Below are 24,529 nucleotides of genomic sequence, written 5' to 3' on the forward strand. Positions count from 1 at the left end.
TCAGTGAGTGTGTCCTCTCCCAAGGTGAGCAGGAACTCTCCCTGGACTCAATGTGGACACAGAGATGTATCCGGTTCCCTCCAGAACTAGGCCAGGAGAGCATCTGCTATAATGATCACTCAGACTTTGATCATTCCCAGTATTAACATCTTCTGGTTTCACACTGGTTTGTCTGAAAATGTGGACATTATTAGAACATTCCAGAGCTAGAACCAGATAGCCAGGTAGAGGTAGAGGACTCAGTGCCTCTAGTTCAGTGCTGAAAGAGCCAGCTGGGAGAGAAGAGAAAGCTGAGCAATCAGCTCTAGAAGTCAGAACATGAACAGACCTCAGCCAAGGCCTGGGTTTCTGTTACAAACTTTAATTTCTGGATGTTCATCATATGGGGGATGCTGAGAGCTTGCAGGGGGAGTGCTGCTAGCCAGATTGGATATAAATACAAGCAGTTCCTTTGGGCCGAGTTGGCTATGAGGAGCTGAATTGCTAGGTTCACCCCATCTGTTTGGGACATCTCTACTTAAACATCCAAGAATCTGTTTGTCCCTATTCTCCACAAAGTTTTACACTACTGAGTTCCAGAGAGTGCATGCATGTGGATTTGTTTAGGTATTCGGGATGGGAATCAGACTCTTAATAAATACTTGTTGAACTTGATGGATAATTGGATCCATTATCTACTCAAAGTGAGAAGATAAGGGGGAAAGAGGAGCTTTCTTAGGAAAGGAGCAAAAATTACCCATAGGTCCACAAAAGTCCACATTTTTGGTATCCCATCTTCTTCACAGGATGGTAAATAGATGTATCAGTTATGGGGGTAAAAAAAATCTAGAAAAATCAGTGGGTGTGTCTCAGTGGTGGTCAATTTGAAAACTCTGGATGTCTGCTTCTGTCCACCTCAATGGGCTGGGTAAGGCCCAGGGCACACAAAGAGAAAAAACACTCAGTGTTTGTTGCTGGTTGAACCCCAGACTGTAGTGGGACTGCAGTCATTTCAAGAAGGAGTGACAAGACTAGGGGTCGTGGGAAGTCTGAACTCCAGCCAATAAGTTTTTTTCCAGAGCCTCTGACGGGAGGGAAAGTGTCCAGTCCTGGGTGGGGGTGCGGCAGAGGCTAAGGCTATTTGAGTTATGAGGCAAGGAGGAAAAGACTCACCACCCCATCCTTTTCCTCCTCTAGCTCCTCATCCTCCTGAGAACACCCATCTGTATCTGGTTTCCTCCCAGCCCAGAGAGGGTGCAGGTGGGCTGGGTCCTGCCTGGGCTCCGTAGGAGGCTGGGGCCTGACCTGCTCCTCCACAGACTCACATCATCTGAGGTGGAGCTAGGACATCTGGGGAGTGATGCTGATACCAGGCTCCAAAGCTGTTGCCATAGCCACCGGTGGGCAGGGCCCCTGCCTTGGGTAGATCCCAGAAGGCTGGAAGAGGTGAACAGGGAGACAGGGAGGGGGACCTCCCAGAGAAGTCCCCTTCCTGTCCCCCAGAGTTCTGCTTCAGGAGCTTCTTATACTTGGAGCGTTTGTTCTGAAACCAGATCTTTACCTATGGGGAGAAAAGGGGGAACAACGGAAGATCAGGAGGAGTGACCAAGGGAGAGGGGTCCAGCAAGAGGGAGTCTCTCATCCTGGGAGAAGAGCAGATGTTGGGAACATTGGCTCCAGGCCTCCAAAGCCCCTGAAGGCCCTGAATTCCTGCCTCTGAGTTAGTATCCAGTTCTCCCAGTCTGGGTACCCTCTTATACGCCCTGAATCGCCCCACCCCTTTTACATCCCCCATCCCCTCCTACCCCCCACCCTTTTTAACACACTCGCCTAGTCTACTCGGGGCCAGCTAAGGGAACTGTGAAAATAAGGCTGGGGACTCATCAGTCATTCACACCTGAGGGTGAGTTCCCAGGGAACACACTTGGGGAAGGTTGGTGGAGGACGGGACTGGCCCCACCTGCGTCTGGGTGAGGCCGAGCTGCGCGGCCAGCTGGGCCCTCTCGGGCAGCGCCAGGTACTGCGTGTGCTGGAAACGCTGGTTCAGGTGTTGCAGCTGCAGACTCGAGTAGATGGTCCTCGGCTTCCGGAGCTTCTTGGTCGAGGCCTGTGGGCGCCGCTCCGGGGGCTCCGGGGACAGCGGCGGCTTCTCCGAGTCTGGGGGGCGGCGCGAGACGGTGTGTGCACGGATAGAGGGGCGGACGCCCCGTCTCACTGCTTATCTGCATCTCGTTTGCATTCCGGCCACGAATTAGCAAAAGCTCAGGCACTGGGCTCGGCCCTGCTCTACCTTGGCTCACCCTCCTTTCAAACCCCACGTCCACTGCGTGCCGGGTGGGACTAGCCGCAGCTCTTGCCCTCAGGGAGCTCCCGCTCTCAACGGTCCAACGACCCTAAGAGAACAGCCCCAAGAGCCGGAGCGAGGGTAGGGGCGGCGCCCCGCGGCGGGAGGGCAGAGTTCAGCAGCGCGTGGTGGCGCCAGCTTGGGGCGGGGCGGGGCAGAGGGCTGGGGCGAGGCTGGAGAGGACGAGGGAAGGGCATTCCGGGCGGAGAGAACTCAGACGCGCTGTTCAGAGGCCAGGGTCAGTGTCTGCGTGGCAGCCTCCCCGCTGCCGGAAGACGGGTGGTCGGAGGAGCCAGACAAGAGTGGGCCTAGAACGCCAGGATGCGCAGTCCTCCCAGCATCAGAGTATGGAAAATGCCCCAGGCTTTGCCATCACCTCCCGTATTGTAAGGGCCTCCTTCTCCTGAGGCACTCCCTCCAGGAAAACTGACATCTCCTCTCCCCCAAGGCCGGCTGGCTGGAAGAGTAGGCTTTCAGGGGCCCTAGAAGCCGGTTAGTGCAAGGCTGCCCCCTCCTCCGCCGGCTGCACTCACAGAGGGGTTCCCGATTGGCACGCAAAGTGACCGGGGTTCGGAGAGCGCAGGCCCTCGGGGCGGCTCCGGGATCGCGCTGCGGTGCCGCCGCAGGAGATGCGGCCAGCTTCTGCCTTCCCGTTCAGCCCCTCGAGGAACCTCGGTCGGGTCACAGCTCGGCCCTGGGACGGGGAGGGCAAGGGGTTCCCCTCTTCTGATTCGAGCGTCCCACCCTGCGCCACCCTACCGGGACTTCGAGACCGTTCGTGCAAAGGGCAGGGCCGGGATGGACGGAGCGGCCGAAATGTCCACGGGCTTAGGGTTCGTTGCCCGCCGCCAAGCTCAGCGGACCGAGCCCTGGGCCCCGGGTGCCTAGACGCAGAGGGGGTCCGACCGCGTCTCCCACCGCCCCGCCCCCGAATTCTTCCTCCTTTAGGGCTCACCACACCCACACTTCAGGTCCCCCGCCCTCGTCCGGCCGCGGTGACCCCGTGCCTTCACCTCCCCCGCATCCCTCACCCGTGGTCTCCGGCGCTACGGGCTTCTCAGATCCACCCCCCTGGACCCCCGCTTCAGCCAATTCCCAGAAAAACCGTTGGGTTTCCGCTCCCGCCCGCGCCTGTCGGGCCTCTCCTGCTTCAACCCCGCTGCTCGCCGCCCCGGGCCGGCCACTGAGCGACCACCCGCGCCTCTTGGGCTGCAAAAACTGAACAGTTCGAACTCTGAGGCAGAGACAGCAGGAAGCCTGCTTCAGCTGCGAAACTCTCAACGCCCTCCTCACCCTAATTCTCCCAGCAGACCCCACTCCTAGTTTCTTTCCCCACTGCTGCTTTCTCCACACCAGTTGCAGCAAGTCAGGACGAATCTGCCCAGGTCGCAATTCGGGAGCGCAAGGGCCTCCCTCGAGGCAGCGCAGCACCCGCCTGCTCATCGGGGCGGTGGCACACAGCTCACTTAGAGCCAAACCTCTTCCTGAGGCAGGGGTGAACAAAAGGGGGGCAAAAGGAAGACCCTCGCAAGTCCTCTCTCACACCCCAATCATTTAATCTAGAGTGAGCCAAATCCCTCAGGTTCAGTGAGGTTTTCGTTGGATCCGGGGAAACTTTGTAAAGAAAAGGAACTCTCCACTCTTTAGTCCTTAAACCAAGGAAAGGAAAGGTGAGACAGGACTGAAATTACCAACTGCAATTCCAAGATTTCTCTTAAGGACAGGGTTAACTTATTCCTATCCCACTAAACAGACACGCAGGCACACACAAATGTACCACATTAGCATATACTGAAGAGAAGAGACCAAGGGATCCGGGTTTCTAGAAACCAGATCATTGGTAGAACACCCCCTCCCCCCCACCCCCAGCTGCTCCTCCTCCAACCACAGACCCAGCAGCAGAAAAGCAGCAGCTCCAGTTTTGGAACAGAAGGCAGTTAACTTTGGGGGGGGGGGCTTTGAGGAAGTTCCCTAAAATCCTCTTTTCTGGCTTCATGCATGAAAGCCAGTTTGCAAGGGCCAAGCCTGAAAAACAGGCTGTGTCCTTGATTCATTCACACTCTTTCTTTGGACCTCAGTTTGCTCATCTGTACATCAAGAAGGTTGAGCTCCTGAATCTCCAGGGTCATTCCTGGCTCTGACGTTTATGAGGTCATGTGTTTCAGCAGAGCAACAAGGAAAGGGAGGGAGACATCTTGGTCCTGGGCTGATTCCAGCTAAGTCACTAAGTGAGTGTGCATCCTTGGAGGAAACTGTGCCAAAGACAGTTGTGGGGGCAATTTGGTGGGGGTAGGGAGTGCAGGGGAACTAAGCTCTAAACTCAAGCCAGTACAGAAGGATGTATGTGTTGTGTTGCATGGGTACAGCCCTGTGCAAGGCTAGGACCAGAAAGACAGGCCAGTTCCCTAGCTTGAGGCCACCCAGTGAGCACAAAGTTGCTCCAGGCAATGGAACTGGGGCTTGACCTACCCCAAAGGCAAGGGGTGTAGATAACAGGAATGGCCAGTTCTTTGGCTGGAAGGCTGAGATCTACTACCAGAGTCTGCCTGACCTGCCTGTGGCTACATTCTTACAATGATGGGTAGTAGGGTCTTAGCTCCTGACTCTACCAGGTCAGTGTTTGGTCTCTGTCTGACACATTCAGGCAACAGGCTGGGAGAAGGGGAAGGGCCCCAGGATATGCCCCCACTTCTACTGCCTTCCGGCTGGGACCTGATTTCTAGATATCAGGCTTTGGCTTGAGCACTGCTTTCTGAAATAAGAACTGGGAGAGGGGCGACAGTGAAGAGAGGAGGGGTGCAGGATGGAGAGAATCCTAGGGGAGAGGCTGGGCACCTACACCCACATCTGGATTGTTTCAGTTTTCCGTTACAAGTAGGTACACAACCCTGCTGCCCCAGGGGGTGGGGTAGGGAGCCCAGCCACCCGGCTTCACACACTGCAAATCGAAACCAGGTCGGTCTTGAAAAGAGACCTAGATCAGCTCGCCCCCGCCCCTCCTCCCTGTCTCCCGCCCCATCCCTTCGCCCTCCCCCCACCCCCAGATCCCTTGGAATCTGAATGAGGTCTGAATCCCGCCAGCTGCGCCCAACCAGGCGAGGGCGAAGTTTGGGGGCTCACTGGAACCGGACCCAGAGGTGGGCAGAGCCGCCGCGGCGGGACTTACCTGTCTCCCGCTCTTGATGAGCCGGCTGAGATGGCGCGGTGGATAGCTGGCAGGGCAGGTAGGAGTCTCCGGGGATCGCCGGCCCGCTGTAGGGATAGGGCAGAAGGTGGCCATACGGCCCAGAATAGGGCAAATCGGGGGCGGCTGCGGTTACGGGGGACAGGCCAAGCTGGTAGGCAGCCACTACCGATGGCACGGGGGCGATGTCCGGGAAGACGGCTTTGGAGGCGTCCGGGCCAGGGAGGGGGCAGGGCAAAGAGGTCATTGCGGCCGGGGCCGGGGCCCGAGGGCCTAGGCCATGGCCGGGCAAGGAGTCCGCTCCCTCCGCCAACTCTCTTTTCCGAGCCTCAGGCGTTGGGGGCGGATGAGCCCCTCAACCAGCCTTCCCCACAACTAATCCCGGGGAAAGTGTCTCTCTGAGCCTCATCAGCGGAAAGCCGGCGCCTGGGAAAGGGGTTCGGGGGGGAGGGTGTCCCCCATGACTTTTCCCCTCCCCCCTACATCCATGGGCCCCCCACTCGGCTGGCTCTAGGGTTCGGTTCCCGGGACCCGACGGGGTCCCCGCCCACTTAAACACAGCGGATTGGCTACCACACGCGGTGACCTCACGGAGGCCTGCAGCCGGGGCCTTCCCCTCACCTCCCCGCCCCGCTCCCACGTCCGCCCCCGGGGCAGCCCAGGGTAGGGAAATTCAGAACCAGGAGATGGGAGGCGAGCGGTGCGAACTCTCTATGCACGGCTGTCTCGGGATCCGCTGCAGAGAGGTGCTGAGTTGCAGGACGATTGGGGCAGTCTGGTCATAACGGCACAAAGGCAAGGAAGTCGACGGGGCGGCAATGCCCAAGGGCCGAGGGGAGCAGTGCCTTAGCGGAGGCGCTGTGGCTGCGGGGGCGAAAGGAACCTGCGGTCGCGCTCTCTGGCTCTGGGGGATCTGTGCGGCGGTTATGACCCTGCCGCTACGGACCAAGCCCGCCAGTCCCGCAGCTTATTCAGCGCGTCGGAATGCATGGCTGCCGAGCGCCGGGAGTATGTTGGTAAACACGCCGGGTCTGAGGAGGTGCCGCCCGGCGCCCAGCCGGCCCAGCACGCGCGCAGCGCGCACGCCCCCGCGGGGCGCCCTGGGCCAGGCACGCCGCGACCGCCGCGATTGCGTCTCACCGCCACCGCACCCCCTGCACCCCGCCCCGTCCTCGCTTCCGCTTCCGGCAGGGGCCCGGGTTCGGTTGCGACACCGCAGCTCCTGCAGGCCCCCGAGGCCCAAGGAGGGATCTGCCGTCTGGGCTTCAGCCAGTGCGGCGCCCCGCCTTTCCTGGCGCCGCGTGAGGCTTCAGCCTCGCACGAAGCTGGACAAAATCTGGGAGTGGGAAGCGAGTCCAGTTTGATGGCTGCTCCTCGGAGGGAATTCCCTGCCGGGTGCTGGGAATACGGCAAGCCAGGTTCGTGGCCTCATCTTCCAGCCTGTGTACAGGGCCTGCCCCTAAATAGTATCCAAGACCTTGCTGGGCTGGTGTCTCTGTGGCCACAAGTATACAACTTCACAGGGACTCTATTCAAATACAACAGATACACTAGCGTATACCAGCACACCGGTGTCTACACGGATGTTCACATTAGCATCCCTCCACGAACAGAGGTTCATTTATGGATCTGCAAATACAGAGTATATGCTGTGATGTGTACACATCTACACACCCAAAGGTGAATAGCAATACCCTAAATAAAAGCACTGTGGTTGTCTCTCACACAGACCCACAACTATAGAAGTCTAATTGATGGTGCACACTCTAAAATAAAGAAAACCCAAGCATATAAATATTTATATACTTGTACCCATCCTATGAGACACACCAGTCCACACACATCTAAGCTGCTTCGTGTTAGGGGTGAGACAGTTACACACCAAGCCTGTCGGTCCTCACAGATTCCCCAGCATATCCATATACAAAGCCTCTGTCATTTGAGTGTGCAAACAATTCATGTTTGTACACACGTGTGTGCTCTCTTTATCAGGGTGCAGAGTGAAGGCAGTGGTCTTACAATTGGGGGGTAGGAGAGGACAACAATTGGAAGAAGAGGGAAGCTTAGAAAAGGAAGAGAAGGCAGGCACAACAGGGGTGGCCAGGATAAACCAAAAAATTGGGAAAAGTATGCAGTCAGTTGTCCTGAGGGAAGGAAGAGCAAGTCAGTTTCAAGATGATGCGCCGTTGCAATGTAGAGAGATGAATTGTGCCGAGAAAACACTCCTCTGACACTTGGCTCTGGGTCTTCTCACCTGAAGTCTTGGAGCATCAAGAGAAGGAGCTCTGTGAGGGAGTCCCCTCCTTTGGAGACCTGGGACCCACTTCCCTCTCATCCAACAGGGTTTGCATGGTTGAGAAATGCAATTTCCATATGGGACCTCCTTTCCCCCTTTCTTACCCAATTCCAGCTACGTCCTCACCACTTCCTTAGAACCGGGGCTAAGAACTTACAGGGATATAGCCTTCCAAAACTTCTTGCCACTATCATCTTCCTCTGGAGAGAGGCAGCCACACAACAGTACCATGGTGGGCTCCAGGGATGGCATCTCAGTGCACACCAAAGGAGAAAAATGTTCTTTGAGGCTCCTGGTGGCTCAGTGGTAAAGAATCTGCCTGCCAATGCAGGAAACATGGGTTGATCCCTGGGTAGGGAAGATCCCCTGGAAAGGGAAATGGCAACCCACCCCAGTCTTCTTGCCTGGGAAATGCCACAGGCAGAGGAGCCTGACGGGCTATACAGTCCATGGGGTCGTACAGTCAGACATGACAGAAACTGAGCATGCATGCATGGCTGTCCGAGAAGCTTTCACAAAGGAGGTGCTTTTGAGGTGGAACTTAGAGTTTGGGTTGCAGGCCCATGTATTCAGGAGTCCTTCCCTTGCAAGACCTAGCGAGAAAGGGCAAGGGCAGCTTCCCCAGAGGCCCCTGAAGCAGTGACTTTGGGCATTTCTCTGAAGCCAGGGGATTCACTGGGACTCATAGTGAGAGCTTCTCCTAGGCTCTCAGGGGCCTTTGCTGAGCTCATGCAGCTCCATGCAGCAGTAGGCAGCATCCTGCAGTCCTTTAGAATTTATGAAGTATTCACAACATCCAAGCCCTGTGCATCTTTACCAGAAATCTGTGAAGTGGCTACTGTTATTATCCCCAGTTGAAAAACAAGCAAATCTCTACTTTCATCACCACCTCCCTCTTCCCATGTGCTGGAGGCTGTGGGGCTTAGAAACTGGGAAACATCTTTAGGAAGCTTCCTGGTCTCAGATGTGGAATCCCCATGGAGGGGTCCCCTCTGACCAGCGCCACAGCTTTGAAGCCTGGAGGGAGACTGGGGAGATATGGAAGGGATAGGGGAAAGGTGGAAGGGATAGGCACCGGCTAGGAAGGGCTGTAAATCTGTGTTTGATGAGAAGGGAGGGAGGGCCAGCCTGAGAGGCCTGAGGCCTGGATTCCCATCCCAGCTCAGCTACCAACCGGCAGCTGGCTGTGATAGCCTGGGTCAGCCATGTCCAGTCTCTGAGACTCATTTTATCCACTAAAATGAAGCTGCGCTTAAGACCTCCAAGCCATTGTCATTTGCTTTAGAATAAATTGCAAAAACCAAAATCTAGAAACCTAATAAAACCAAGATGAAGGAGGAGGAGGAGTTGGAGGAGGGAAGGAAGGCAGGCAGGCAAAACACATGAACTAACTCTCCTGTCCCCACCCGTACTCCAGCCCCTGCTTGTCACAAAAGCCAGAAGTGGCTCTCCCAACTCTTTCTCACTCAGGTCCTCTGCCTTAGTGACAGGGGCTCGCTTGGAGAACTCCAGCACCGAAGTGAGGGCCTGGGAGCCGACATCGGGGTCCTGGCTGGCGGACACGGCAACCCTGAGGGCTGGGGAGTCAGCCAAGCCTCGGTGAGTGGACACGAACAATCCGCGCGGTGCACGGTGGCTTGCAGGCTCTTCGCAGTTGCCCGGCAAACACAACCCCACCAGATGCGCTTTTGATTCTTGGCGCAGAATAAGCGCCCTCGGCGGTGGGATTTATGCTTCACTCGCAGTCCCCCGAGCTCGGACTCTGCCCAGACGCCGGGAACTCCATCCAACAGAATGCCCCCTCCTCGAAAACACCCCCAAACACCTGATGAGTACAGTACTCGCCGCGCAGTTCCTGAATTCGGTACCACACGGCGCGCCGGCGTTCCGGAGCAAAGGGGAGTGCATGCCACGGGCGCCGGGCGCCGGGGGTCTGCAACCTGATGCAGGCCCTCCACGCAGTCCCTGCGTGGACCTGCCCTGGGGCTTGGTTCCCATCACCACCCGGCCCGAGGCCGCCATTGCGGGATTAGCAGCTCCCTTTTTCCTCCATCCCACCCATGGAACCCAAACGAAATTTTAATTTCGTCTGTTCTCCGTGGAATTTAAGTCCTACTTGCCGGAGCTTTCGTAGTAACTCGGTTTGGGGAAACTGTGAATAATCCGATTTGGCAGGGAAGGGAGGGGGATGAAAAGTCCTCCCTCCGCTGGGCGGGGAGCGAGGTGGTTAAAGCCCCCACTCTTGGTGAGGCCCGCGAGGGGAAGAGGAAGTCTGTAGGGGCCCGCGTGCCCCGCCACACACAGGGATTTGACTCTTGCTGAAATGTGCATGAGTTATTGTCTCTTTTCTTCTTTGTGATGGAGCAGTGAATGAGCGTGGGCTGGCCGGCGGGCTGGCTCCTGCCAGCCCCGCCGCGCTCCGGGTGCGCTTACCTCCACGCTCCTGAGAGCTTTCTCAGTGATTGGCGTCCCGGCCTCATTTTCCAGATCACCTGGGAGAAGTTCCCGGGAAGGGGGAGGGGGAGACCATGGGGTCAGCGCCGCCCAGAGATCCCGGCACCGCTCGGCAGGCGGGCTGTGCCCTGCGTTCTCCGGCAGTCTCGGTCCTCAGTCACTTTCCTCGTGTCACTGTTTTATTTCCAAATTTCACTCCCGCTCCGGGAAAAATCTTTTGTTGGGGTTTGACTGGGACATTTAAAGTACACACATATACGAAGTCACCAAATTCATTAGAAACAATACCGTGAACCACTCTTGGACCGAATAACTCCCTGGCCTCCAAAAAAGAAAACAGTTAACAAAAAATGGGGCGGCCCTTTTGAAGATGCGTTAGAGGCGCCGCCATCCGCGACGGGAGAGCCATTTGGCTGGCCTTGGCCCCAGCCCGGTGCGGGAGCGGGAAACGGCCGGGTTGGGGGCTTAGGAGTTCCGGGCGGGTGTCCCAGCCCCTGGCCTGTCCGCCGGACAGACCGCTGGACGCCGCGCTAGATGCCCGCGGGGAGCGCGGAGAGCTGGAGGGAGGCCCAAAGCCAACCCGTCTGCAACGAAGTCGCGCGCCTGGAACGAAGGCAGCTCATCTGGTTTCTCCAGACCTTTCCAGACCCTCGCACGGAACCTAGGGCGTTCCGCCCAAGTCTCCATTGCCCAGCTCCAGACGGAAGCCGCTGGTAGGACGTGGCTGGAGTGGGAACAGCACCTAGGGAGCACCGACGAAGTGGGTGCGTGCATGGGCTCACAGAGACGCAACACACTCCCTCGCAGACGCCAACAGCCACAACACACACTCCGTAGGCCACCACGCCACGCCCGCAACACACACACACAACCGCATCAAGCCCAACACACAGGTGACACGCACCTTGTTACTCAGCCCCATCCCTCTAGACCCCCTGGATCCAGCGGAAAGTCTAAATGGTGGGGTTACTGGTTTCACTTTCTGTAGCCAAGACTAGACCCTTTTGAGGTCCGGCGTGTTTTTCTTTCGTAAGAAAAGAGTAGGTCCGATCCCGCGCCTAGTCTGGTTTGGAGTCTGGGAGGACAGCCGCACCTCAGCTGGGCTGGCCTGGGAAAATGACCGGAGTGCTTTGGCGAGGGGTCGGGAGTGGGGGGGGGGTGAATGGGGAGACCGGGCCTCCACATGGATGCCGAAGTCGCACCCGCAGCCCAAAGTAAGAGAAATAATCACGAGTACCAACAATACCGTCCCCCGCCCCGCCCCCGCCGCCGCAAACCAAACTCCGCAGCCTTTACCCCTGTGTACCACCTAGCTGGGCTCTGGGGGTGATGTTGGGGTTGAGTGGACAAGGAGAGAGAGTGGGAGGCAGCACAGTCCCTCCACACTCCTCCCAGCTCTTGCAACCCTCCTCCACTGGGCTCAGCTAAGGGAGACCCGGGTGCGAAGCCGAAAGGAGGGGCGGGTTCTCGCCAATCTGTTTCAAGAAGGGAGAGGTGGCTCACGCTGCTCCTCCTGCCCATATCTATCCTCCATGTCAATCACCCTCATTAATTCCTGCTGGAAAGGATCACACAGGAGAGGTTCATCAGCTGCTGCTTGGAAAACGCTGGAGGGCAGCGAAGGGTGTAGCGGGGAAAAGAGCTTGTTCTTGCTGGAGGGAATTGGGGGCTCTGCTCCTCCTGACCTCCAAGGGGAGCTGAACTGAGCTGAACTGTCCTTTCTATCTTCTCAGACCAGTTTTCCCCTTCTCTCTAGTGAAAACTCCTCTCAACTTGTGAGCTGATAGACACCTGTCCTGGCCTCACCTTGGCTGAGAGGTGGCTCCCAATCTCTGGGGGAGACAAGCCCTTCCCAGAATGTGCCTAAGAACTAATGGGAACGGGGAAGCTCAGTCCCACTCCTGGCTACTACCAGGCAACCCAATAGGGTACTGCTTAGCTGCCCTGGGGTGCGGGTAGTGATTCTGTGACTGTGGGAGACACAGGGGGATCCAGATGGAAGCACTGTTCCTGCAAACAAACCTAAGGAAACTTCTGGCGTCTTTGAAGGCTAAGGTGAGCTTGGGTATTCTGAAACCCTGTGTCTTGGGTAACACAGTAGTGATGGTAATAACAGTGAACACTTATTAAGTGTTTTCTGTGTTCCGGGCACTATGCTAAGCCTTTACATGGATCGTTTTATTTATCACACAGATTCTGTGACGTAAGTATTCATTTTATCTCCACTTTACAGAGGAGAAAATTGAGGCACAAAAAGGCTGAGTAACTTGTCCAAGCTAGAACAGGCCAGCTTGTCATCTTAACCACCGTGGAGCTGTCTTACCTGAAGAAGCACCACTCAGCGAGGATGAGAGGAAGGGTTGGGGAGGAGGAGGGGATCCCAGGAGATGAATGCCTTCTGTGAAATGGTGCTGGGAGAAGTTACAGCATCAGTAATGGCTGAGGTTTATTATGGGCTTATGCTTTATGTACATTTTTCTCATTGACATCTTCAAACAACCCTGCAAACGGATCCTATCCCTCATTTTACGTAAGAGGAGACTGAGGCACAGAAAAGATGTGTGTAGAGTCTACACCCTCCACAGTGTGGGGCCTCCAATACCAGGAGCTTAGGATGGGGCTGTGGGCAGAGAGAGGACAGGGATGGAAGCTGAGGGACTTCCCAGGGGCAGCTTGGGTATGACGACGTAGGCTGGCGAGGGAAGAGTCTGGTGGCAGAGAGCCCAGTTAGGAGGCTGTTGCAAATAGATCGTGTGTGAAATGAGGAGGGTGGGCCCAGAGACTTGGTGGCAGAGGTGATGGAAAGAAGGGGACGTGTGAGAAAAGTTGCTCTGAGACAGATTCTGCTGGGCCTGGTGATTGTACAGGAAGAGGGTAGAAGCAAGCATGACAGAGAATTTCCAGGCCTGGCCAACCAGATGAGTCTGCAGAGAAGCCGAGTGTTTGATTCAGAGATTCAGGCATTTGGATGAGTGAAGGGACCTACATTCTAGGTTTGAGTGCTCCAGCAGGCAGCCAGACACTCTGGTTTCCCTCCATGCCCCTGCACAGGTGTATCTCCCTGGGGCCCAGCCAGGGTGCACAGGTGAAACTTGCATATATGCAGATATATGCAAATAAGAGTAACTCAGCCTGGGCCCTGAGCCAAGAGCCAGGGGAGGAGAAGGGCCGCCCTCATCCTGACTCACCCTCTGACACGCCGCCTGGAATGCCACTTCCCCAGCTGGGCTTCCTCAAACTTGGGGAACTTGCTCCTGGAATCACCCTAAGCTCAGGCCCTGAAGATCACAAGACCAGGAGACTGGGGTGCTGAAATTGGGGACTGTTTTAATCAGAGTAAGGCTTTATTCTGTAACCCTCTTTGCAAAATGGTGGCAAGGGGGCGGTCGGGAAGAATACCAGGGTAATACGACCTTTTAGGCATAAACCTACATGGCAGTCCCCAAAGCATTTTCCTATCTATAACTTCCTTGGGGCCTCATAGTAACTTGTGAAGTCGATGATTTATTAGACCCATTTTATAGATGAAGACACTGAGGCCCGTGTTGTGAAGTGCCTTGCCACAGCCACTTGTCTGGCTAGTGTATACAGAGCTGGATTTCCAATCCAGGCCTCTGACTCAGTGCTCTTTATACTACCGTATGGTTTGGTGATGGGCTGAGGGAAGGGGAAGCTGATTCTGGATGCTGAGGTTTCGTTTGGGGACCTCCTGGCACTCAAGTATCCAGACAGTCATGGGAAAGACTCCCCTAAATCCTCTTGGTCTTCAAGAAGTTCTCATTGAAGAATTCCTTGTTAGTAAGCTTTTGATTTTAGATCTGAGGTCACACCCCTTCCATCTGGCTGGAGCACGCACTCCACTTCCAGCTCCTTCAAAACTCACTGCAATTCAGTACTTTCTTTTTAAGCACTTACTAGGTACTGCTCTGGGAAGGGCACAGTGGGAGGTCAACCTCGGTCCCATCAAATAGTGAATCTGGCCATTTCTATGTATCAGGTCCATAGGGTCATGAAAGTTGGACATGCCTGAGCACATGCGCATGCTCATGTGTTAAAATGGTGATTAAAAATACAAAGAAGAGTGAATTAAAATACACATTTGCACACAGTTAAGGAATGCTTAGAAACTAGGTACCCAGCTCAAGAAATAAGACTCTCCCAGGTCCTCAGTACCCCACTGAGGGACCCTTCTGGACTATAATCCTCTCCTCCACTTGGGTATTCCAGGTTTTGTGATAACAACTTTCCTGCTTTTCCTTAGTTTTATCACCTAAATCTGGTTACTTTCACCTGTTTGTGAACTTTGCATGAATGGAATCATACTGTACGCACGATTCTTGCTTCCCTCACTTGACCATCTGTAGATTCTAAGACATCTTCCCCTATACTGTACCCACCCTTCTGGCAGCATTGATCCTCTCAGATGCTTGCAGAGGGTAGCGGGGGGAGTTGCTGTGTGAGGACAGGGATGGGGTCTTTTGCTTCAGGGAACACAGTATCCAACAAAGGGACGGGCACATAATAAGTGCTCAGTGTCCAGGCACTGAATGAATAAGTGAAGATGAGTGAAATGGTGTACCTCTGGTTACATTAATGAGAGATCCCAGGGGCAGGGGTGATATAGGAGACCATATTGTCCCTCCCTACTCTGCCACTGCTCCTCAGAGAGCAGGGGCTGTGAATGGCAGCTGCCTAGATTCTGGTCCTTTTCATGGCTTAGCCAGGAAAGCACACTTTATTGACCTGGGCAAATAAAACTTCCCTGTGCCTCAGTTTCTTCACCTGTGAAATGAACATAATAATAAGCCCAACCTTATAATGTTGTGAAGTTGAGCAAATTACGCTGGTACATAGATGGTTCACATACGTTAGCTCCCCTTCCTCTTTCTGTTGGTTCCTTTAGCTCACCCACTGGCATGTGCCTGTCCCCATCACTAAATCTTTCTGGAAGGTATTAGAGCCAACTTGATTATAAAGCTTATGTTCCCAGAGGACTCGGTGATGACTGAAGATTTCACTCCCAGGACCAAAAGCTCCTGTAGGGCAGAGACCCTGCCTTCCCCAGCTCCTCATCCTCATGCCATCTGGCACTGTGCTCTGCATTCCCAGATGCGCAGGGAGACATTTCGTCTCCAGCTAGTCTAGGAGCCACCCTCAGCTCCTCCCTAAGGATAGGAATGCAGGTGAGGGTCTGTCCCTTGGTAGCGTTAGAACTCTTTCCCACTGAGGATCTCGGCTAATCCTTATCATCTGGTCAGGTGGGGCAAGTGTTGCCATCCCCATTTCACAGATGAAGAAACCAATGCTCAGAGCGGCCCAGGGCCATGCCCAACATTGCACAACCAGCATGTGAAAGGGCTGGGATTGGAATCCTTGCATCCTGACATTGAGGCTCTCTGGGTTTTTCCAGAGCCAGAGTTGATGGGAGTCAAGACTTAAAGAGAATTAAGATAACCAGCCCCACAGAAAATGGGCAGTGAGCTGTAAGAACTGTCTGTGAAAGTGTGAAAGGACTCAGACTGATTCTGGGTGATTTTTAAGGCCAGAATACTGAGAACCAAATGGAAGTTGGAGGAATGTATTTAGGTTCAATATAAGGAAGACATTTTAAATAATTAGAGCATTCCAAAAGTAGCACATTCTCCACCTCTGTCTTAGGCACCAACTCCCTCTGCCTTGTGTGGTGAGATTCTCAGATCTTATTTCTTCTGTTGGAATAAGGCATTCTGGGGAACAGGTTTACCTCTCTTTGAGTTTTGCTTCCTCCAACCTGTGTGTGTACAGTCCATCCTCAGTAAGTATTAGAGAGTTCCCACGGTTGGAGGCATCAGGCAGAGTCTGGGGGATAGTGTTGTAAGATTTAACTGAGAACCTGGGTTCCAGAGCAGGTGGCAGTCAGTTTGAATCTGAGTTCTGCTACTTGGAACAGTAGCCTCATTTTTCTCAACTGTAAAATGGAGTTAGTAATACAAATCATTAAACTTGTTGTAAGGATCAAATGACACCCTGTATGTGACTAGCTGAGTGCAGCCGAGCCCGTGGAATGCTGATGACGCAGCTTTTTGATGATGTGGATGCTTGAGGGGCTGCACCAGAGGCTGGAGAAATGGGGCAGGTCCCCGCAAATGTCCCTCCAATTTGACAGCATATGATTCTTCTATGAGCATCAGGAGAGGATCTGAGTAGAAACCTGGAAGTAGGTTGCCTCGGTGGAGGAAACTGAGTTCAAAATAAACAGAACCCCAATTCAGAGTCCCCAGGTACTTGAAACTGTCCCGTGGACTTTTCCTACCTTGCCCTGCCTGCCACCCCTGCGCTTAGGCAAGCCCTCAGGCCTGGGGTGGGGACCTCGTGGTACGTGGTACCTGGTACCTGGAAAAGGTAAGAGTCCCCAGACCACCCTGGAAGCCCACCCTCAGCCAAGCACAGGTCCCAAGTTCTGTTTCGGCTGTCACCTTCCCTAACCACAAGCGCTTCACTGGCCCAGGCCTCTAAACCAGCCGGATGCCGTGGCTACCCAGGGAGGGTGACTGTTGCTCCTGCTTGCTGGGTACCCCAGGCCAGGAGAGGCCTTCAGCAGTCTCTGGAGTAGTCCTTGGCCTCCAGCGCTGCTGCTCCTCGTTGTTTCATAGTTTTGAGAGCTGGAAAGCACTAAGGAGGCCCTCAGAGCCAGTGGGTCTTCCATTCTGGAATCAAGGTCTGGACTGGACCTAGTAATATTTACATTAATGAAATAATTCCTTCCCCACTGCCTACCATGAGAAGCTGCTTTGGCCCAGCTCCCTTACCCTTGTGTTACACAAGGAGAAACTCAGCCCTAGAAGGGACTTGACTGGACCAAGATGACATACTGGAGCTGGACAAAAGCCTGGTTCTGTGGCCCCTCGTACAGGATGTTTTCCACCCAAGCTGCCTGTCGAGGTTCACTCCTTGTGAGGTAGGGGGGAGTTGACACAGAAGTCTTTCCTGAGTCTGTCCCCGACACTACCCTCCGAGGTTGTGTCAATTACACGAGCGCCACACACCCTCCTGGAAATGGTCACTGAGAAGAATGAGACTGAACAGTCTTGGACTTGCTGGGGGCCTCCCTAAGGTCAATGCGTGGGAGCAAATTGGTGTTTGGGATTAGGTCCATAGAGGGTCATACAAGCACGCATTTGGAAATAGCCATTACACTAGTGGACAGTTTTGGTTTGATTTACAATAACCTCTCTCTTCAACAGCACCCAGCACAGCACCTGGCACACAGGCTAAATGATGGCATGTGGAATAAATGGATGAGGTTTAATGCTGATTGGTCAATCAGCATCTCCAAAGCTACATGCCTCTCCCCTCGGTGGCTATGGGTATGGAGACTCAGCAAAGCCTGAAGAATGAAAACAGTGGGCACTCAGAAGAGAGGATGGCCAGGGAGATACAGCCAAGAGAGGGGTTCAGCTGGCGGCTGTGGATCGGACACTCCCATTCCCATAGCAGAGCCTAACTCCCGCCAGGTCTCAGTCCCAGAGGGTCCCTGAGCAGAGTGGGTCTCCATGATGGTGTCTGCAATATGGGGATGTGAGCCTGAGACTAGTGTGTAACTCTTTGTGGCTTGGGCGTGGCTCTGCGCATTGTGTGCTGTGTGGCTGTGGGCTGCATGTGGCCATGGTGTGGCTGTGTGTGTGTGAGACTATGTGGGTGGAAATGGGCATTGCCTGTGTGATACTGCGTGTGCCTCTCGGAGGCTGGCTCTGGAGCGCTGGGTGTCAGCGTGTGTACGTGGCTGTCTGTGCAGCTGTGTGCATGCCTCTGGGAGGAGACAGCTGTCATGGGTGTACATGACGGTGTAGGACTCTGTGATGTTATTCGAGTGTGCCTTCTAGTCTGGCTGCGTGATGGTGAGTGTTTATGCTTGGTGGGTTACATGCCCTCAACTGTGTGTCACTGTGTGTCCCTCGGGGACTCAGTGTGTCACTGTGTGTGACTGTGTGTGAGACAGCATGCCCCTCAAACCACCTTCCTTGAGCAGCTTTGATGTGGTTGTTTCTAGGGCCCATAGGACGCCAGTCACACTCCTGAGGACTTCAAAAGATGGCTGTCCTTTCTGTCAGCTGGGGAAAAACCCATTTCCCCTCACCCTCACCCTATCCTCTGCCTGTAGTAGGGGCCTGTTTGTTTTCCTATTTGTACTGCCTAGGGTGAGTTCATGGCAACAACTGACTCACCACTCTTTCCAAGAGACTTGGGGAAGGAAATCGGGGTTGCTTGGCTGGGGCCTCTGCCCACTAGCCCGGAGACTTTCAGAGCAGGGCCAGGGGGAACATGGGGGTCCATTCTGGGCTGTGTGAGCACAAGCCATTCACCCTCCCCAAACCTGCAAGGCCAAGGAGTCTTCTTTCCCAGTCATTGTCTGGTGGCCAGTCTCCTACCTCAAATAAGTGGCCTCTCTCCTTATCTAAAAGTTATCCCTTCCCTTTGCCAAGGTCGATTAAAAAGAAGGAGCTCTGGAGGGGCCCTTGGCATCTCCCTGGGAATCGGAGTCACCGCAGGTAATCCAGGCTTGGTCCGGTAGAGGCAGCAGCCGGGTGGCTCGCCTCAGCAGCACCGTTTGGGCGCCCCCTATGGGCAGAGGCTGCCCAGGCTGAAGGAGGCGGAGCTAGAGGCCCGCACGGTTTGATGGGAGAGGCACAGTGGCTGTCTCGGAGCCGGAGCCCGGGAGTCTCAAGCGGGAGTCAGAACCCTCCAGCACACAGGCTCTGAGAAGACGGACAACGAGGATTCAAACTATCACTCCCTGGGCCAGGAGGAGAGTCATGTTCTGAGTCTGAGGTGGAATCAGAGAAGGCTTCTGGAAAGGGCTGAGGGAATTGATGCAGGCTGGGAGGGAGAGTGCGTCCCGGGGACCGACAGCTGGGAGAACTGGGGTGGAACAAATCTAGGAGGTGAGGTGAGCGGGAGGAGGCTGAAATGGCACAAGCCTCGTGTGACATGGTGGGGGGCAGGGGAGGGGACTCTGGCTGGGCCCTGTCCGTGTGGCAGAGGAACTCTACCTGAACAGAGAATCTGTGGATAGGAAGTCCCTGCTGGCGTCTACCTGGTGTCCCTCCGGCTGCAGCTAGCATAGAGCACCCGTGTCTCCCAGGAGGGAGCTCAGAGGCTGTCCCTCACCACACTTTCCCCAGCTCTAGCTTCGGGAGCTGAGACCCCAACCTTACTCCCAGCCAGCTTGCCCAGGCTGCTGACCATCTTGCCCCCACATGCCCCTGCCAGGCTTTTACCAGCCAGTGATGAAAACTTCCCCCCATTCCTGCCCTCCTCAGCCGCTGCCTTGGAAGCTCACTCCACAGAACCTATCCCTCCACTCTCCTGACCCTGGCCTGAAACTCCCCCACTTCAAAGTTAGAGGTATTTGGGCCACCCTCCTGGAGGAATTGAGAAGAGCTTCAGACTAAGTTAAGGGGCCAGGCTTTAGGGGACTCACTGGGCAAGGTGTTTAGCCTCAATTTCTCCATCTTCAAAATGGGGCTAATGGCCCCTGCCCTGCTGGGCTCCCAGGGTGGGTGTAGGGAAAGTGCCAGTGAGCTCATGGGTGTGAAGGCCCTGGTGAGCTGTAAATAGTCTGGTGCTCGTGGGAGGGAGGGAGGGAAGGAAGCTGTGTTATTCCAGCTGGGCCTGGCTGCCTGCATGGAGGGCTTGGCCAATGGGGGGCTGGGGACTGTGAGGGTCTCTTGCCAAGTACTGGAAAGCAGGGTATTTAAGCCCAGCACTCCAGTGAGATCTGGGTGTAGGTAAGACTCTGCAGAGGCCACATCAGGGACGAGTGCCAGGGTGACAGCAGCAGGGACTGCTGAGCGCTTTGGGCAAACCATTTGGACGGCTTTGGGAAGATGGGTAAGAAGCCTGAGGTCACTGGCGACATCGTTCAACCTCCCTGACATCCCTGCTTCTCAGGGGAGGAGGACAAAGATGCGACCTCTGTCCCTAAGCTCTGGGGACAGGAGGCTGAAAATGTTAGCTAGCAAGAATTCAGGGGATTAGCTGTGGTTTTTTCTGGTTAGGAAGATTCTGGAGCTTCAGCCAGCTTTTCAGGAGGGTCTTGGTTAGGAAGATTCTGGAGCTTCAGCCAGCTTTTCAGGAGGGTCTTGCTGTATCTTTCTCTTGTCTCAGAGAGAAGTTTCAGACCCGCCTCTTCCAGAGGCAAACCAGGGCCTTCCCCTAGGTACCCTTGTCCCCTCCAACCCATCTGCCTACTGACTCCCTCTACAGAGTCACCTTAGCCTTCCCCTCCTGAGCCTTTGAACAGGCTACCCTCCCCATTCTGGAATTTCCTCCCCCAGAAAATACCCTCCTCAGCCTCAGATCGAGTCCTGCCCTTGTCAGTTTCTTGCCAGGTGACCCCGGTCAAGTCACCAAACCTCTTTGAACCTCAGTCTTCCCGCCTGTAAAATGGGGCTAATACTACCTCCCAGGGTGGTGAGAATGAAGAGGTAACACATAAAGCCCTGAGCCTACTTCCTGTCCCTAGTGAGAAATTCAACCACCTTCACTTTTCCCAGCATCCTTTGCAGTGCCTCAGTTTGCTTTATACACTGATTTGCCTTATTTCTGGCTTTGTAATAAAAGACAGACATAAGCTGAGAGCTTACTATATGGTTAGCACCATAGCATGCTCGGTTGGGGAGAGATCCAGAAAAGGTTCTCTGCTCACCTGGAAACATTTTCTAGCCAGGGTGGGCAGCTGACCTCCATATACACGGAGCATCCAACCACTCTGACAGTGCAGCTATCACAGGACCAAATGAAGAGCAGGATTGTGCAGGAGGCAGAGAATGGTCAAGGCAGGAGTGGTTTGAGGGACTTTCTGGAGAAGGAGGCCCTGCAGAGTTAGTATAGCAGACAGAGGGCATAGCAGAAAGATGACCATGGTGTACTCAGTGGGGACACAGGAGTAAAGAGAAAGTGTGGGAAATATGAGTGAAGACTGAATTAAGATCACGCCAGAAGCTGGAGACCCTTAACAGCCAACTCCTAAGGTACGTAGAAGGACTTAGATCGGACATAGTAAGAAAAAGGGTGCCAAGGCAGGGGAGCCTGAACGGGGAGGAAGGTTAGAAGGGAAGGGGTGGGCTGCCCAATTATTAAGCATCAGCTGTATTCCAGATTGTGGCTAAGTGCTTATTGTCTGTTTTTCTACTTAATCCCCAAGCAACCTGGTGAGATACACATTGATTCCCCACTTTATAGACAGGGAAACAGAGACTTGAACAAGTTAATTAACCTCCTCAAGGTCATAGCAGAGAAGGCAACGGCAAACCACTTCAGTACTTTTGCCTGGAAAATCCCATGGCAGAGGAGCCTGGTAGGCTGCAGTCCATGGGGTCGCTAAGAGTCGGACACGACTAAGCGACTTCAGTTTCACTTTTCACTTTCATGCATTGGAGAAGAAAATGGCAACCCACTCCAGTATTCTTGCCTGGAGAATCCGAGAGACGGGGAAGCCTGGTGGGCAGCTGTCTATGGGGTCGCACAGAGTCGGACACGACTGAAGCGACTTAGCAGCAGCAGCAAGGTCATAGAATTAAGGAGAAATAAAGCAACTAAGCTGGCTAACTGCAGAGTCCATGCACTTCCTGGCTAAACCCGGTTTCCCCCAAAGAGGATGGGGGTCAGCATTGGGCAGGATCCTTCTTCCTCTCCTTGCCCCCACCAAGCTCTTGGTGGAGTTTGTTTCATAGACTGGGACTGTGTGGGGCCAGGGTGGATACAGCTGCCTTGGCAGACTGGTTTTCCATTTGCTTAGGGGATGTGGAGGAGGACACGGGACCACTGATGTCTGGTCACCGTATAAGGAGGAGGAGTCTGGAGGGCCCGGACTGAGAGGGAGCAGGGGTGACTGGGTGTCTGGGCCCCCTGGCCCAGGAGGAGCAGGAGGTTGTTGACAGAACTGAAGAAGCCACAGCAAGTTGTAGAAAGAATGAGAAGTCCGGTTTAGAACACACTGAGCCTGACACACTGGGTCCAGCCGGAAAGCCCCAGCTTTGGAGCCCAGCTTGAGCTCAACGCAGAGGCCTGAGCTTGAAGATTTATAAGCATTCTTTTCTGTCCCCTCCAGACTGGTGATGCCCAGGGAAAGGTGACTATGTTGCCTCTTTCCCTGGTCTCCCCACTGGCCCTTAGGGTAGGGTCTGGGAGTCATTTCAGGAAGGAACTAACTGGCAGCTCCACTCACCTTGGCCCCTTCCCCCCCCCCCCTCCTCCCCCCAGCCGTTTGATGCCTGGAAGCCAAAGGACCAACTCCGCCCTCTACCCAGGGCCTTGCTTGTACTGACCCCGCCAGCACTTGGGTTAGCTCTGTGTGTGTCTCTCCCCCAGGTCACTCATCTCCTTCAGTAGAAATCTCTTGAGCGGGAACTTCCCTGGCCATCCAGTGGCTAAGGCTCTGAGCTCCCAATGCAGGGGGCCCAGGTTCGACCCCTGGTCGGGGAACTAGAACCCATGCGCAGCAACTGAAGATTCCATGACAAAGATCAAAGGTGCTGCAACTAGGGCCCGTCACAGCCAGATAAAAATTGGAAAAGAAATCTCTTGAGTGCCCGCTACACCAGGCCTTGTGCTGGGCCTTAAGAACATAGCCATCCTCAGAAAACTTACGTTCTAGTGGGGGAGATAGACAGTAACCAAGATATTAGAGAAACTCATTCTAGCTAGCAATTATGCTGCGAGGGAAAATAAAGCCGAGGTGTGAAAACAGAGGGCTGAGGCTGCCAGAAGACACAGGGACACTATTGTAGATGGTGGCCACCTAGGAAGGCCTCCAGGAAGAGGACTTTTGAGCTCTGAATGACAAAAATAAAGGTGAAGGGAAGAGCATTCTAGTTGGAAGGAGCAGCCAATACAAGGGCTCTGAGGCGAGGTAGGGGGTAAACCTGAGGCAAGTGTTTCTGTGCGAGAAACAGCAAGAGGGCTGGGAGGCTGGTGTGAAGTGAAAGAGGGGAAAGGGGAAGATGAAGTTCCGAGGTGAGAGGGGCCTGGCTGGGGTGGGGCCTTGTGGAGTTGCCATATTATTTTGAACAAGGTGGAAGGGCATTGTAGGGCTTAAAGCAGAGGAAAGACTCTCTCTGGTTGCGTGGATATAGATCCCTTTGGCTGAGGGGGTGAGTGCTGAGATCAGTCAGGGCCATTTCTCATCCTTCTCTAGGATCTCAATGCCCTATAGCCCCCAGACACCTCTATGCATCTGCAGACATGTCCCAGGGAACATTCCAGAGGTGCTGCTTCCATGTATTGTCTCATAATGAAAAAAGTCCTAGGAAAGATTTTGGGAGACCTCAGTGGAGTGACTTGGAGGAGGAAATGGCAACCCACTCCAGTATTCTTGCCTGGAGAATCCCATGGACAGAAGAGCCTGGAGGGCTACAGTCCATGGGGTCACAAAAAGTCGACTAACACACACTCAAAGGAGTGGCTATCGTGAAAGAACTGCCTCATTTGCCCTTTGGGGGTCCCTTTGTCCCCAGCCAGTGTGGGTATGCATCAGGGTCAGGGATTCTGTGAGGAGGGTGGCTCCTGACCAGGGCCCACATCGACACCCAGACAAAAATCTCATATCTGGAGAAACAGCGAAGAGGGAAGGGAGGCAGGCAGGTGGTGCAGCAAGTGATTCAGCAGATGACCTTTGCCCTCTGCTCTCCCCCAAACCCTGCTGGAGCCCCTGGTTGCCCAACGTGCGAGGGGGGCAGGGGCAGGGGCCTCTTCTGGGTGGGGCCTGTGGCATCTGGCGGCCTCCTGGGGGCTGACCCTGGGAATGGATGCCCAGCAGCCTTGGGAAAGGACTGAGTCAGATCCGGAGAGCAGCGCAGGGCGGCCCAGCTGAGGTCACGGTCTGGTGGCTGGAGGTGGCTTCCTGACCCGAGTTCTCCACCCCCAGCTGATGTTTGTTCAGAGGGCCCTCCGACGTGTGCCAGGCGCCTTCCTGGACTCAGGGCAGCACTCCTGGGACGCAACGCACGCAGAGCCAAGAACAAGCCACGGCTGGACTCCAATCTCTGCCCCTCCATGGACCTAAATTGACAGAGGCCGACCCTGCCCTCAAGGAGCACTCAGATTCAGGGGAAAGGCACAACCTTGCTCCCAAAGAGCCCCTGGTCTCAGAGAAAACTGAAACCCATTTAAAGAACTCAAAGATGACAGGACTTCTCTGCTGGGCCAGTGGCTAAGACTCGAGGAAGGGTACCCGGGTTGATCCCTGGTCGGGGAACTAGATCCCACATGCCACAACTAAGGCCCCATGCAG

At 54.8% G+C, this 24,529-nt stretch overlaps 1 protein-coding gene across 1 annotated transcript; it reads right to left on the bottom strand.

The window, feature by feature from the left end:
• DLX4 (distal-less homeobox 4) lies at window positions 347-6,618 on the bottom strand. Its single transcript, XM_018064904.1, has 3 exons — window positions 5,490-6,618; window positions 1,940-2,136; window positions 347-1,540 (listed from the first exon to the last, which is right to left on the bottom strand). Exons 1-3 carry the CDS (start codon window positions 5,752-5,754, stop codon window positions 1,301-1,303), a joined length of 702 nt encoding a protein of 233 aa, XP_017920393.1. The 5' UTR covers window positions 5,755-6,618; the 3' UTR covers window positions 347-1,300.

This window comes from Capra hircus, chromosome 19 (assembly GCF_001704415.2).
Source record: "Capra hircus breed San Clemente chromosome 19, ASM170441v1, whole genome shotgun sequence".
Classification (NCBI taxonomy): Eukaryota; Metazoa; Chordata; class Mammalia; order Artiodactyla; family Bovidae; genus Capra; species Capra hircus.